Genomic DNA, 13,527 nt, shown 5'->3' on the forward strand with positions numbered 1-13,527 from the left:
ACATCGGCGTAAAAGTCTCACACTGCTCTCACGCTATTAGTTCGCTTAAGGAACACCTCTCTGTCCACACCCTTCCCCCTTCCATTCAAGGTGCGCTAAAGGTGCCAGCAGTTCAAATGTCTAAAGAGTTCAAGGGAACAGACTCGTGGAACGCATAAGAAGCAAGTCTTATTACCGCCACCTCTGAATACCGTCTCAAGGTACATAAAGAATGTATCGCGGTCAAGGAACAAGAGCTTAAGCATCTCGAATCCTTGGCCGACGATAAAGCAGCTGAGACTGCAAAAGAACTCACGATTAAGAAAGTCACCGAATCACTCGGCCCTTCTTTTTCAAGTACGGCAAACAAATCGAACGATTATCTCAAAGATAAGACTCGTACGTGCTCGCAACTAAGTGTGACTTAGCTCCGAAGGTCTTTTGGCCTCGGACTGATGAAACATCAAAATGAGCTTGCCGTAAAGCTGAGTAAGCTGAAGCTTAAAAAGGATACGGATACCCACATGAGCAATTATAGGGCAAACGATATCACTCGCGTAGTTGAGCTCGCGGTTGCCAAGGCCTTAAACAAGTCTGGTAAAGCGAAAAGCGCACCTCCGAAAGGTAAGTCCTTTAATCTCCGCACTAAGGTCTTAACTAATTCAAGAGATAAGTGCCAAAAAGTCCAACCCCAAGCCGAACAAGGCCAAGGGTGGCCCCAAACCAAAGAAACCCCAACCAAACTCAAGGAAGGAAGGAAAAGGAAATAAGAATGGGAAAAAGAAACCAAAAAAGAATTAGCGGGATTAGATAATCAGCTAGCTTCTCAATCAAAACAATTTCGGTTGAATAATTTGTCTTCTTACCCTCGCACGTGGTTTGAAAAACCCGTAGATATTAGAGCCCAATGGTTACTACCCCATAGTAAACCTGAATATCTTGATAGTATTTCAAGTACTCAATCAGATATATTTCAAAGGCCTAACGTATTTCTCCCAGAAAATATACGGCAAACGCTATCACTAAACGGGAAATTTATTTTACACGATAAAATGAGACCACAACTGGTACGCGAAGCTTGGCTAAAGCTCCAACGATCTATTAGAACTAAATTCTACTTCAAAGATCGACCAGTAAACCCAAGTTATATACCTCAGTTCCATATCAAGCAAGACGATTAAGATCCACCCAAAGCTTCTGATAAATTAGAGAATGGGTTAATAGAAATCAAACATGCACTGTATAAACAGATCAATGCTTTGCCGAAGTTAACTCCACGCCATAACCCCAATTTACGAGATTTAAAGCAGTATTTAACCGAGAAGAATTACCTCGTTAAAATAACTGATAAAAATCTAGGCTTAAGCGTTATTTCGCTTGATTGGTATAAAGAACAAGTTGCAATCCACATAAGTAATACGAAAGCGTATACTCTACTAGATTTCATACCTATATCACTTAGTAAACAGCTAAAAGAAATCTATGAATCCCCTTACTTGCCTGCTTCTATTAAGAAGTATATTCGCGCTAGCACGAATGATTTGCCCACGTTCTATGTGATACCTAAAGTACACAAGCACCCGTAAGCCTCTAGACCAATCATCCCAAGCCATAGCTAAATAACGTCGCGAGTAGCGAAAGTAATAGATTACGCTCTACAACCAGAACTTCCTAACTTTCCAAGCGTTTTGACTTCGACACAAGATTTCTTAACAAAGATTAGAAAGGTCGATTCCTTCGACGGGTGCTGGATTGTAACAAGTGACGTTACAGCCATGTATACCAATATAGACCCTTTCCGGGCTATCGATTCGATTAAAACAATAATCGGACGAGCGTCGAAAGGTATTCGGAAGAGTGATTTGACGAAAATGATGGAATTCGTCTTATTAAACAACTTCTTTAAATGCCAAGATAAGATCTATCAACAACGCAGTGGTTTAGCTATAAGCGTCGCTTGCGCTCCGATTTTAGCAAACCTCTATTGTGGATTGTACGAGAAAGGTCGTTTCAAATATCGCAACAACAAGATTAAATTCTACGGTCGCTTTATTAACGATATCTGTCTTATTTATAAAGGCACAGAAAGCGAGCTGAACACCTGGTTAAGCGAATGGAAGCTACCAAGCTTAGATATTACGTAAGAATATTCTAAACATTCAGCTCACTTTCTAGACGTTGAGCTATTAATCGTAAAAGATCGATTGGTCACGAGAATCTACGAGAAAGCACTCAATCGTCATATGTATATTCCCTTCTCCAGTGCTCACCCTCTTGCAACCAAGAGAGCCTTCGTTAAGGCCGAGCGAGTGAGATACAATACAATTTGCACGCGACCTAAAGAAGCGAAAGCGTGCGAACGCAAATTGTATTTAAATCTTTTGAGACGAGGTTATCCTCAAAAGATGCTAAATGAATAGTTTAGCGAGACCCTTAAGGTGATCGAGCGGCCTATCCCTAAGCTAATACTCCCCTCCGAGTATAATCCAATATAGGAATATATACGTATTGGTCCGCTGAAAGACATCTTACGAAAAATGTCTACCGAGGATTTCGATGATTTAGATAACATCGTAACCTCGCTAAAGCGAAGGAGAAGTCTATACGACTCTTTCAATCTCCATAATCTAACGCTATTAAATGCGTATAAGCCGAAAGAAAGAATATAATACTCGAAACGCCGTATTCTTAGCGATTTCTTTTATTATTAAACTCCAGTTTAAGCCTCTGAAAAGAGGTACGAGAGCTGTCTACTCTTATTAAAAGCGAGGCGCGTTTGTATACTGCCTGAGTAACAAACGGCTCGACGCCCGTAGCGCTGAAAAGCGTTAGTGCAATGACGTCAGTGACGAGTAGCGAAGGTAGTGATAACGCCCTCGCTAACTAATAGACGCCGGCCATATTATATTTTAATAGATTCCAATACGATCTATCGAGACAGGAATACAAGATAGGAACAAAAAAGGTTAAGGGGCTCTAAGAAAGTGAGAAGTTCAAACCTTTTCCCCACCCTAACCCCTAACCCTAAACCTAACCCAACCCTGACCCTAACCAGAACCCTAACCCGGACCCTGGTTTAAGCTTACCCTACTACATTAGTCAGCCTTGGAAACTTCACGTGGTCGTTGCTTACGGAGACTACCTTGAAAGAAAAGGACTTACGAGAAAGCGAACACCCTTCGGGGTATTTGCGGGACTTTTTCGGAGACCCTCGGAAAGAACCTATTTTAAAGGGTCCCGTTAGCACTACCAAGCAGAACCGTGAAGTCACTCAATACAAAAGGAAAACTGACCTAAGAAAAGAAGTGGAGCTCACGATAGAAACGGCGCAATACCTTTGATGAAAGGAATAAGAAGCGACAATCAAGAATCTTGCCCCTTGCATACTGCTATAATATACAATAGAAAAGGATATCGGGTCATATATATAGACCGTAGACTTAGTAGCATCGCGTATATACCTTCGCTTATCGTGTCCGGCTACGCCGCAAGGTTTACTCGGAACGTAGAAGTTAAAGTTTTGCACTTTGCTAACTAAGTGCACAGCCTACCTTAGCGAAGTATTTAATAGACTTTATGCGCGCATATATGCGCGCATGCGCGCATATATGCACGCTTATCGTCGTATTAAATATGCGAAACCTTAGAAGGCCGCGCGTCTAGTTTAAGTTTGCGCGATTAATATAACTCGAATCCTTCGATATTAATACACCTGCATAAATCCTTCAGATCGAGGACTAAGGTTTACGAGTGAGCAAAGGTATTGATTGTATGACTTACTCGGCCTATACCGAGCTTACGCCGAAGCTTAAGTATATAATACCTAACCGCCGTACGAGTCCCTGAAGAGCCAGGCGAAACAGTTTGATTCTTTGCAACTGACTATCGGACTCCTACTCTTCTTGATTTCAATCTGCCTTCCAGCTACTCCCTAACCCTAACCCTAACCCTAAATCGATTAGTAAATATGATTAGTAAATCGATTAATAAATATTATTAGTAAATGTGATTAGTAAATATGATTAGTAAATCGATTAGTAAATATAATTAGTAAACGTGATTAGTATATATAATTAATAAATGTGATTAGTAAATATGATTAGTAAATGGGATTAGTAAATCGATTAGTAAATATGATTAGTAAATCGATTGGTATATATGATTTTCTTAAGCTATTAGGCGAGGCCACGTGATATGAATATATATATATAGAGAAACCCCATGGGGAAACCCCACCCCCCATGGGGTTTCCCCATGGGGAAGGCCGATTTTTGTACCCCCCGTGGGTTCCCCCGTGGGGAGGACTCGAATTTCCATGGGGCCCCATGGGGCCCCATGGAGCAGCCTAAGTTCGAATTTCTTAGCTATTTTTTTAATATAAGCGTCGTGCATAAGCGTTAGCGTTCTTCGCTAACGGTCTCGAGCGATTTTTATATTAAGAAATTATTTAATATTTTTTATCGCTTCGATTTTATACGCTTTATTAAAACCGTTAATAATCTTTTGCGCTTTAAAAAGATTAAAATAATAATATATAATTTAAATATCGTTTACGTAAAACGCTATAAAGACCGTTCTTTTTAGATTCGTAAAAATACACGGTTCTTTATCGAATAGCGTAAGCTTTAATTTATCGAATATGCTTATAAAGTCGAAATATTATAAAGCTAGCGAGTCTTTAAGTTTATATAAAGCTTTATCGACTTTCACGAGTATACTTTTTTATTTAAAACTATTAAAGAAATAACACGTAATTAGCACGCTATTCATATATTTTATAGCGTTAATAAAAGCGTTAACGACGTCGAATTGCTTTATCTTTAAGTCAAATTCGGCTAATATAATTATTATAATCTTAAAAGATTTAATTGCTAGCGTAATAGCGTAAGTTGAATAAATAATAGATTCGTCTTAAAGGTCACTTTTAATAATAATCTTCGATTTAAACTTTACGATCTTTTCGGACGAGCTAGTTTTATATATAAATATTTATTTAAAAGGTATAAGTTTTGATTTAATTTCGCTCTCGGGAATCACTTTTTAACAATTCCTTTTTTCTAGATTATTTAGCTTTATAAAAGCTTCGTCTTTAAACTCTTTGCCGTATAAGTGCCGTTATAGCTTTTTTTAATAAGTAAAAGGTTTTAAATGTTTTCGTTTTTACGAGTTAAGCTATTTTAATAATAGCTTAAACGAAGTAGCAGCTGCTATAATAGCGTGCAATGTTTCGTAATCTTTGCTATTTTTGCGCACGGGTTCGTTATTAGCTTAAAAAGTCGATACAAAATTTAAGACGCGCGAATAGCGGTTCGAATCGGCGCGAAAGTTGTTTAAGAAAAGCTTATTAATATTTGCGTATATTTTCGCGCGTTTTCTAATGCGGTTATTAATAAGTAAATGCTCTTTACTAAAGTCGGAATTTTATTTAAAATGTTTATAGTTTAATTTCTTATTATTAATGCTCGCTTTAAAAAGGTTTAAAAGCTTTTTTTTAATTATTCGGTTTAAATCTCCGTCGGTTATTAACGTAAAAGCTTTCGTTAGTCGGCTTATAGCTTAGCTTTTTAAGCTTCGGCTTTAAATAATAACTTAAAAGTATGATTTACGCGCTTCTTTATTAAAGCTAGGTTTTTGCTCGTTTACGATGCTTCTTTTTGCTTTTAGCAGTCTCGAAGCACTTTCGCTTTTGCTTTTAGCTAAAAAGCTAACGAAACGTTTAACGGTATAATTCGAATCGTCAAAGTCTATTAAGTCGTTTCGTAAAGCAATTGCTTTTAATATAAACGTATTTATAAGGTCTTTAATTAAAGTTAAAGCTCTTGACGTTTATGCATCGCTCGAATTAAATAAGGTCGCATTCTTTAAGCTTTAATTAGATTTTTTTAAGTTAACCTTTATAAGGTTTAACGGTTATTTACTTTTTATATTAATTGCATTCGTCTCTTTTAAGCGATCTTTTACAACGTTCTTTATATTAAATAAAGCGTCTTTTATTTAATTAAAGTCTTTAATATCTTTTAATTTAATAACGATGCTTTTGATTTCGTTAATCGATTAGCCGACCGATTTTTTTTTGTCTTTAAGATAAAATTAAGTCTTATCGAACGTTACGTTGCGTATAATAATCACTTTATAAAGCATAAGAACATAGACCTTATATATATTAGAAGCTATATATTTAATTAAATAGCTTATATATCTTTTCGGTTTAATTTTAAAAGCTTTTTTATTGCGAAAAGCTTCTTAGTTTTTGATTATTAGATACGCACGAACGCTATACGCAACCAAACCGTTATAATCTGGTCTTAAGTCGGTATCGATTCGTATAAAGATCGTCGGATCGTATTATTTAAAATATTGCTTAAACTAAAGCTATAACATTTTATTCGGACTTTTTATAAAGCTTTTCGCTTTCGATATTATATTATAAAAGTAAATAGCGGCTAGTATAGTTTTAGGCCAAAGCTTTTTTAAGAGCTCTGCTTTTAATTTCATTTTAATAAACCGTTCTATTACTTTTTTCTTAGCCCTTTTAACTCTTTTATTAAATTCGTAATTAAAAGATAATAAGAGCTTTAATTCGATCTTAATCTCTTTCGCTTATTTTTAATATTCGATAAAGCCGATAATATTAATTGCGATTATCGAAAAATCGTTATTATAGCGTATAATAGCTATTGAAAGATTATATTTGCGTCTCGTTTATGCTTTAAATTCTTTTAGCACTTTTATAACCGTCAATTGCAATTTATCTTTTAATATAAAGCCGAATAGCTTTTTATTATATTTATTTTTAATTATTAATAACTATTTGCTTTTATTAAAACCGTTAAGAAAGTCGAATAGATCTTAAGCGATCTTATAAAATAGCTTAGCTGCTTTGTTATTTAACGTGCGGCGAAATATAATTTATTAAGCGTGCGTAATAGCATATACTTTATATTTAATTTTAATAATTCCTTTAAGTCTTATTCTTTTAGCGTTATAAGCTAGCGCTTCGAGCGCTTTTTTGCTTAAATGATTTGTTTGTAAATGCTAAAGTATCGATAAATTTTTTTTTAAAGCTTAAAAGATATTGCTTTTTTAAAATTTATAGCGTATTTGCAAGCGCTTTTAAGTTATAAAGAATATTATTAAGCAAAAAGAGCTACGAATCAATTAAAGTAAAGAATAATTAAATAGCTTGTATTTAAAAAACGTAAAGTTGAACTTCTTTTTTAACTTTTTTAATACGACGCTTTCTTTAACTTTCTTATAGCGAAAAGTTGCGTTATATCTCGAGTATTATACGCTAGCTTTGCTTAAAAAAGCTTTCGAGATGATATTAATATTAAACTTTTTGATAATAGCGACGTTTTTTAACTTTAAATCTTTCGTCTTAGCTTTATTTAATTCGTTTAAAGCTTTTTTAAAAACTTTAATTCTTCGCTCGACGATTAAAAGATTACTCGTTTTAGCTTCGATAAAGTCGGTTAAGCGAGAGCGCTAAATTGATTTTAGCTTTAAAAGATTTTTATCGTTAATAAAGTAAATAACGCCGCAATTATCGAAAAGAGTGCTATTAAATAGCTAGTGCTTATTATTAACCGTGCTATAAAAACCGTTAAGAATAAGATTATCGAGCGTGCTAAAAAGCTTAAGATCGATAATAGCTATTAACACTTTTTTAAAGTATTTTAACTTATCGCTATCGTTCGATTGCTTTTCTTTGCTTTTTAAAACGATCTTATCGATTTAAATTTATGCTTAATTTTCTTTCGTGATCTCTTTTCGAAGCGCTTTAAACTTAAGCTCTTAAAGCTTTTTTTTTATAACGACGATATCATTTCGGTTCGGCTTTGCGAATTTACTTTCGTTAAAACCGTTAAAGCAATAGCAAAAGATCTTGCACTTAATTGCGTTTTAATAATAATTTCTTTTTTTAAAACACGAGCACTTAAAACCTTTAGCAAGTCTTTTAAAGCTATCGGAGCGTTTATCGGATTGCTTAAAAGCAATATCGTTAGCTTTATTACTTTCGAAAGTATTGCGAATAATTTGATCTTCGAAAATAGCGAATACATTAAAAAGGTTAGAGTTCGGATTATTAATCTTTTTTTCGACTTAGCTTTCGTATTAATTAAAGTAATCGTAGAAGTTGCGTTTTTAAAGCAATAATAGCTCGTCGTTTCGAATAATTTTTGCGAGCTTTAACGACGCTTAAGTTAATAATTATTTTTCGCTAATAACTTTTAAAAATGCTTTTATTGCAAGTGTATTCGTCGTCTCGTAAAAGTTGTTTATCTTCGCTAACTTATAAATAGCTCGGTATTCTTTAATTTATATCGCTAAAAAAACGCTCTTTTGCTTAGCTGCTTATAAGGATTTATTATAATCTCGTACTATCGATAGCTTAAAGCTCGAGTCGGATAAACGGCATATTTCTTAAAGCTTTTTTATTAAGAATTAAATAAAGGTATTATCTTCTTTTAAAGCCGTTAAGATCGCTTCCTCGAGAATAAAGCTTTCAACCGTCTTTTTAATCTAATCTATAATTTAATTGCTTTTATTATTTAAGACCTTTTAATTGTTTATAGCGAAATTGTATTCTTTTATATTATCGTTATACGCTTTTCGGACGTCTTCGAACTTAGCGTCTTTTAGCTTTAAAGGTTTATTAAGATCGTTTATAAAAGCTCTTAAATGCAATTCTTTTTAAGCTTTTCGTTAGCGGTCTTACTTTTAAAACTATTCGTTATTAAGCTCCGTTATTATCTTTATAATAGACTTCGTTTTTAATTTAATTTACTCGATAAAAAAAGCAAGTTTTTTTACGTTAATACGAAAAGCTGCGTATTGTTTTATATTAAAGCGCTTAATAAAGTATTTATAGTTCGTAATTTATCTTAAGAAGTCGTTACGATTTATAAGGTTCGTTTTGTTAATTAAAAAGACCTTTTTTATTTTATCGTTTATTATTATAGTAGTTGACTTTGTGATTAAAGCTTTTGAAAATTGATTAAAGTTTTTAAGAATAATAAGTATTAGTTGTAAGGAATAAATATAATTGAAAAAGACAGATTGCAAAATAAAAGTTATAGCAAGGTAGCGTTAAAGTGACTTGCAGAATCCGCTTTCGATTAATTCGAAAGTTATCAAAGACTAATTAAATAGCTCGTGAGTGCGAATGTAGCTCTTAACTATAATGCTTACTAGCATTAAGATCAAAAAGAGATTCTATAGATTAAATAAAGCTTGGTATATTCTATTTAAGAAGCTCGTTAAGATTTATATATATGTACTTAAGAGCTTTAGTATGCTAAAAGCGCTATTAAGCGAGGTCATATGACATGTTATATGTAGCTTGGGTAGAGCATGCCTGTTCCGCACAACAGAACTTTATATAAAAGCTTTAATCTGCTGCTATAGCAGCCTTTGCGCTTGCGCTAGCCGCCTTTATTGTTCTCGTCGCTTTCGCAGCTCTCGTTGCTTTCGTCGTCGTCGCCCTTTTTGCGCTAGTTATTACGCTTGCCGCTCTCGCGGCGGCGCCCGCCGTTGCTATAACTCTTGCGAAGCGCCGAGTTAAAGTAAAGAGATTGCTAAAAGCTTTAATCGATCTTTTATTATAAAAGGCGAAAGGTAAAAGCATATAAAATAAAATAAAATAACGATTAAGATTGCTAAATAAATGTTTTCTTTTAAATTGCGTGCAAATAAAAAAAATGAAATATAATAAATAAATAATATATACGTGCTATTAAAGCTTTTCGACGGACGCGCGAGCGTCTTGTAAATTTAAAAGCTTAATAAAGCTTTTAAATTTCTATCGAGTCAAGTTCTTAATAAAACCATTAGCGTGCATCTCGTTAATAAAAAGATATTAAACTTAAAAGCTCTGTTCTTTTAGCGCAGCTATATATTATAAATATCGACGTAGCGAAGCTTAGTAAAGATACGCTCCTTTTCCTTAGCTATAAGCTTAATTGTTTATTAATTATTATAATAGATTATTTAAAGCGCCGCAAATCGAAGGTGCAGTTTCTTAAAAAATCGTTAAAGCGCTATAATTTCCTTTATTATAAGGGCTATGCTAAGAAGCTCCGCTTTAATAAACGATATAATAATTGTATTTTGCTTTAAAGCTTTCTAAAGGATCGCACCTTTAAACAAAAATATAATATACTTTTAAGAAAATCGCCTTATCTTTTCGTTATTAGCGTAAAAAGCGTCAAAAGCTATTACTAGCTCCGATTTGCTAAACTAGCTGTATTAAATACCCTTAAAGCGCGAGCTAAATAAATATCGCAAACACTAATTTATAACTCGAAAGTGCTTCGCGCTTAGATTAGTATTAAAATAAGAAAGTTGAAAGGCTGCAAAAGGTATATTTAAGCGTAGCATAATCGCTATATATAATACGGATCTAACCTTCTTTTAATACTCTTTTATTTGCTTTTGCGAAGCTATCTTTTTATTTTTAATTAAATTATAAAACGATAATAAAGTTATTAAGCAGCGTCCGTTCGTAAGTTCGAATTTTTTAGCTATTTTTTTAATATAAGCGTCGTGCATAAGCGTTAGCGTTCTTCGCTAACGGTCGCGAGCGATTCTTATATTAAGAAACTATTTAATATCTTTTATCGCTTCGATCTTATACGCTTTATTAAAATCGTTAATAATCTTTTGCGCTTTAAAAAGATTAAAGTGATAGTATATAACTTAAATATCGTTTACGTAAAACGTTATAAAGACCGTTTTATTTAGATTCGTAAAAATATACGATTCTTTATAAAGTAATATAAGCTTTAATTTGTCGAATATGCTTATAAAATCGAAATATTATAAAGCTAGCGAGTTTTTAAGTTTATATAAAGTTTTATTAATCTTTACGAGCATACGTTTTTGCTTAAAACCGTTAAAAAGATAATACGTAATTAAAACGCTATCCGTATATTTTATAACGTTAATAAAAGCGTTAACGACGTCGAATTGTTTTACTTTTAAGTCAAATTCGGCTGCTATAGCTATTATAATCTTAAAAGATTTAGCTACTAGCGTAATAACGTAAGTTAAATAAATAATAAATTCGTTTTAAAGGTTACTTTTAATAATAATTTTCGATCTAAACCTTACGATCTTTTCGAACGAGCTAGTTTTATATATAAACACTTATTTAAGAAATATAAATTTTAATTTAGCTTCGCTTTCGAGAATCACTTTTTAGCAATTCTTTTTTTTTAAATTACTTAGCTTTATAAGAGCTCCGTTTATAAATTCCTTGCCGTATAAGTGCCATTATAGCTCTTTTTAATAAATAAAAAGTTTTAAATGTTTTCGTTCTTGCGGATTAAGCTATTTTAATAATAGCTTAAACGAAGTAGCAGCTGCTATAATAACGTATAATATCTCGTAATCTTTATTATCTTCGCGCACGGATTCGCTATTAATTTAAAAAGTCGATATAAAATTTAAAACGCGCGAATAGCAATTCGAATCGGCGCGAAAGTTGTTTAAGAAAAGCTTATTAATACTTGCGTATATCTTCGCGCGTTTTTTAATGCGGCTATTAATAAGTGAATGCTTTTTATTAAAGTCGGAATTTTATTTAAAGTGTTTATAGTTTAATTTCTTATTATTAATGCTCGCTTTAAAAAGGTCTAAAGGCTCTTTTTTAATTGTTCGGTTTAAATTTTCGCCGATTATTAACGTAAAAGCTTTCGCTGGTCGGCTTATAGCTTAGCCTTTCGGGCCTCGGCTTTAAATAATAACTTAAAAGTATAATTTACGCGCTCTTTTATTAAGGCTAAGTTTTTGCCCGCTTACGATGCTCTTTTTTGCTTTTAGCAGTCTTAAAGCACTTTCGCTTTTACTTTTAATTAAAAAGCTAGCGAAACGTTTAGCAATATAATTCGAATCGTTAAAGTCTATTAGATCGTTTCGTAAAGCAGTTGCTTTTAATATAAACGTATTTATAAGGTTTTTAATTAAAGTTAAAGCTCTTAACGTTTATGCATCGCTCGGATTAAATAAAGTCGTATTTTTTAAACTTTAATTAGATCTTTTTAAATCAAGTTTTATAAGGTCTAACGGCTGCTCACTTTTTATATTAGCTGCATTCGTTTTTTTTAAGCGATCTTTTGCAACGTTTTTTATATTAAATAAAGCGTCTTTTATTTAATTAAAGTCTTTAATATCTTTTAATTTAATAACGATGCTTTTAATTTCGCTTATCGGTTAGCCGACCGATTTTTTTTCGTTTTTAAAATAGAATTAAGTCTTATCGAACGTTACGTTGCGTATAATAATTACCTTATAAAGCATAAGAATATAAACTTTATATATATTAAAAGCTATATATCTAATTAAATAGCTTATATGTTTTTTCGGTTTAATTTTAAAAGCTTTTTTATTGCGAAAAGCTTTTCGGTTTTTAATTATTAAGTACGCACGAGCGCTATACGCAACCAAACCGCTATAATTTAATTTTAAGTCGATATCGATTCGTATAAAGATCGCCGGATCGTATTACTTAAAATATTGTTTAAACTAAAGCTATAGCACTTCATTCGGATTTTTTATAAAGCTCTTCGCTTTCGGTATTATATTATAAAAGTAAATAGCGGCTAGTATAGTTTTAAGCCAAAGCTTCTTTAAAAGCTTTGCTTTTACTTTTATTTTAATAAACCGTTTTATTACTTTTCTTTTAGCCCTTTTAGCTCTTTTATTAAATTCGTAATTAAAAGATAATAAAAGCTTTAATTCGATCTTAACCTCTTTCGCTTATCTTTAATATTCGATAAAGCCGATAACGTTAATTGCGATTACCGAAAAATCGTTATTATAACGCATAATAGTTATTAATAAACCGTATTTGCGTTTCGTTTATACTTTAAATTCTTTTAATACTTTTATAACCGTCAATTGCAATTTATCTTTTAATATAAAGCCGAATAGCTTTTTGTTATATTTATCTTTAATTATTAATAACTATTTGCTTCCGTCGAAACCGTTAAAAAAATCGAATAGATCTTAAGCGATCTTATAAAATAGCTTAATTGCTTTTTTATTTAACGTACGGCGAGATATAACTTATTAAGCGTGCGTAATAGCATATGCTTTATATTCAACTTTAATAATTTCTTTAAGTCTTAACCTTTTAGCGTTATAAGCTAACGCTTCGAGCGCTTTTTTACTTAAATAATTTATTCGTAAATGCTAAAGTATCGATAAATCTTTTTTTAAAGCTCGAAAGATATTGCTTTTTTAAAATTTATAACGTATTTGCAAGCGCTTTTAAATTATAAAGAATATTATTAAGCAAAAGAAGCTACGAATCATTTAAAGTAGAGAATAATTAAATAGCTTATATTTAAAAAACGTAAAGTTGAACTTTCTTTTTAACTTTTTTAATATAACGCTTTCTTTAACTTTTTCGTAGCGGAAAGTTGCGTTATATTTCGAATATTATACGCTAGCTTTGCTTAAAAGAGCTTCCGAAATGATATTAATATTAAACCTTTTAACGATAGCGACGTTTTTTAATTTCAAATCTTTCGTTTTAGCTTTATT

At 32.4% G+C, this 13,527-nt stretch overlaps 1 protein-coding gene across 1 annotated transcript; it reads left to right on the plus strand.

The window, feature by feature from the left end:
• Nucleotides 1-434: 434 nt before the first annotated feature.
• On the plus strand, nucleotides 435-1,005 carry L3040_006299 (uncharacterized protein; the record flags this gene model as incomplete). Its single annotated transcript, XM_066154051.1, has 3 exons — nucleotides 435-603; nucleotides 654-691; nucleotides 979-1,005. 3 exons carry the CDS (start codon nucleotides 435-437, stop codon nucleotides 1,003-1,005), a joined length of 234 nt encoding a protein of 77 aa, XP_066011042.1.
• Between the last annotated feature and the right edge of the window lie 12,522 nt (nucleotides 1,006-13,527).

Source organism: Drepanopeziza brunnea, assembly GCF_022702325.1.
Source record: "Drepanopeziza brunnea f. sp. 'multigermtubi' strain 214-2 chromosome Unknown ctg11, whole genome shotgun sequence".
Lineage (NCBI taxonomy): Eukaryota > Fungi > Ascomycota > Leotiomycetes > Helotiales > Drepanopezizaceae > Drepanopeziza > Drepanopeziza brunnea.